General features: G+C 53.8%; 1 protein-coding gene across 1 annotated transcript in view; it reads right to left on the bottom strand.

Moving 5' to 3' along the window:
• Positions 1 to 416: 416 nt before the first annotated feature.
• Positions 417 to 679, bottom strand: part of LOC130586619 (acrosin-like) — a 3,191-nt gene continuing 2,928 nt past the window's right edge. The window contains exon 4 of the mRNA XM_057387486.1: positions 417 to 614. Coding sequence (XP_057243469.1) covers positions 417 to 614 — 198 coding nt within the window. The remainder of the gene's footprint in view (positions 615 to 679) is intronic.

Raw genomic sequence — 679 nt, 5'->3', positions numbered from 1 at the left:
AGCACTCTCCTCTCTGTCCAGCTACTCTGGAGCCCTTTGGAGCCACTCTGGAGCCCTCTGGAGCCACTCTGGAGCGCTTTGGAGCCACTCTGGAGCCCTCTGGAGCCACTCTGTCCCTTTGTGCCTGATGGCTCTGCCCTCAGGCTCATTCTGCAGGTGCTGAGAGTGGCAGTCCTTGCCTTGCCCTGGAGTCAAAATTACACTGAAAARATGGTTCCCTGTGAACATAGAAAATTTTATTTCAACAACTAAACAACTATTTCAACTCTGGGATCTGCCTGCACATAGCAGAAGTGTGTGGGCAGGACAGAGCAGGCTTTTGACGCTGAGGCTGCCTTTGGTTCAGCAGGCATTTCCCCAGCAGGAAATGGTTGCTGGGCACTGCACTGTGACCTGGATCAYGCCTGTCCTGCTGCTCAAGCTGTGTTTTGTCCAAGGACCTGATGAAGGAGATTCTTCACCTCGGCAAAGAAGTCTATGAGCTTGTTGATTGGATATGGGCAGGAGCTAACCTCGCCTGACGGTGCTGGTTTCGGGGGTGGCTTATGAGTGGGTGGTGTAGTTGGCAATGGCTTTTGAGTGGGGGGTGTAGCTGGCCATGGCTTAGGAGTAGGGGCTGCTGTGTGCCATGGGTTAGGAGTCGGGGCTACTGTCCATGGTTTATGAGTAGGGGGTGTTG

Source organism: Malurus melanocephalus, unplaced genomic scaffold, assembly GCF_030028575.1.
Source record: "Malurus melanocephalus ecotype Western Australia unplaced genomic scaffold, MMel_1.1 scaffold_1226, whole genome shotgun sequence".
NCBI classification, from domain to species: Eukaryota; Metazoa; Chordata; class Aves; order Passeriformes; family Maluridae; genus Malurus; species Malurus melanocephalus.
The sequence above is the reverse complement of the archived record's forward strand: the minus strand, read 5'-3'. Positions and strand labels throughout refer to the sequence as shown.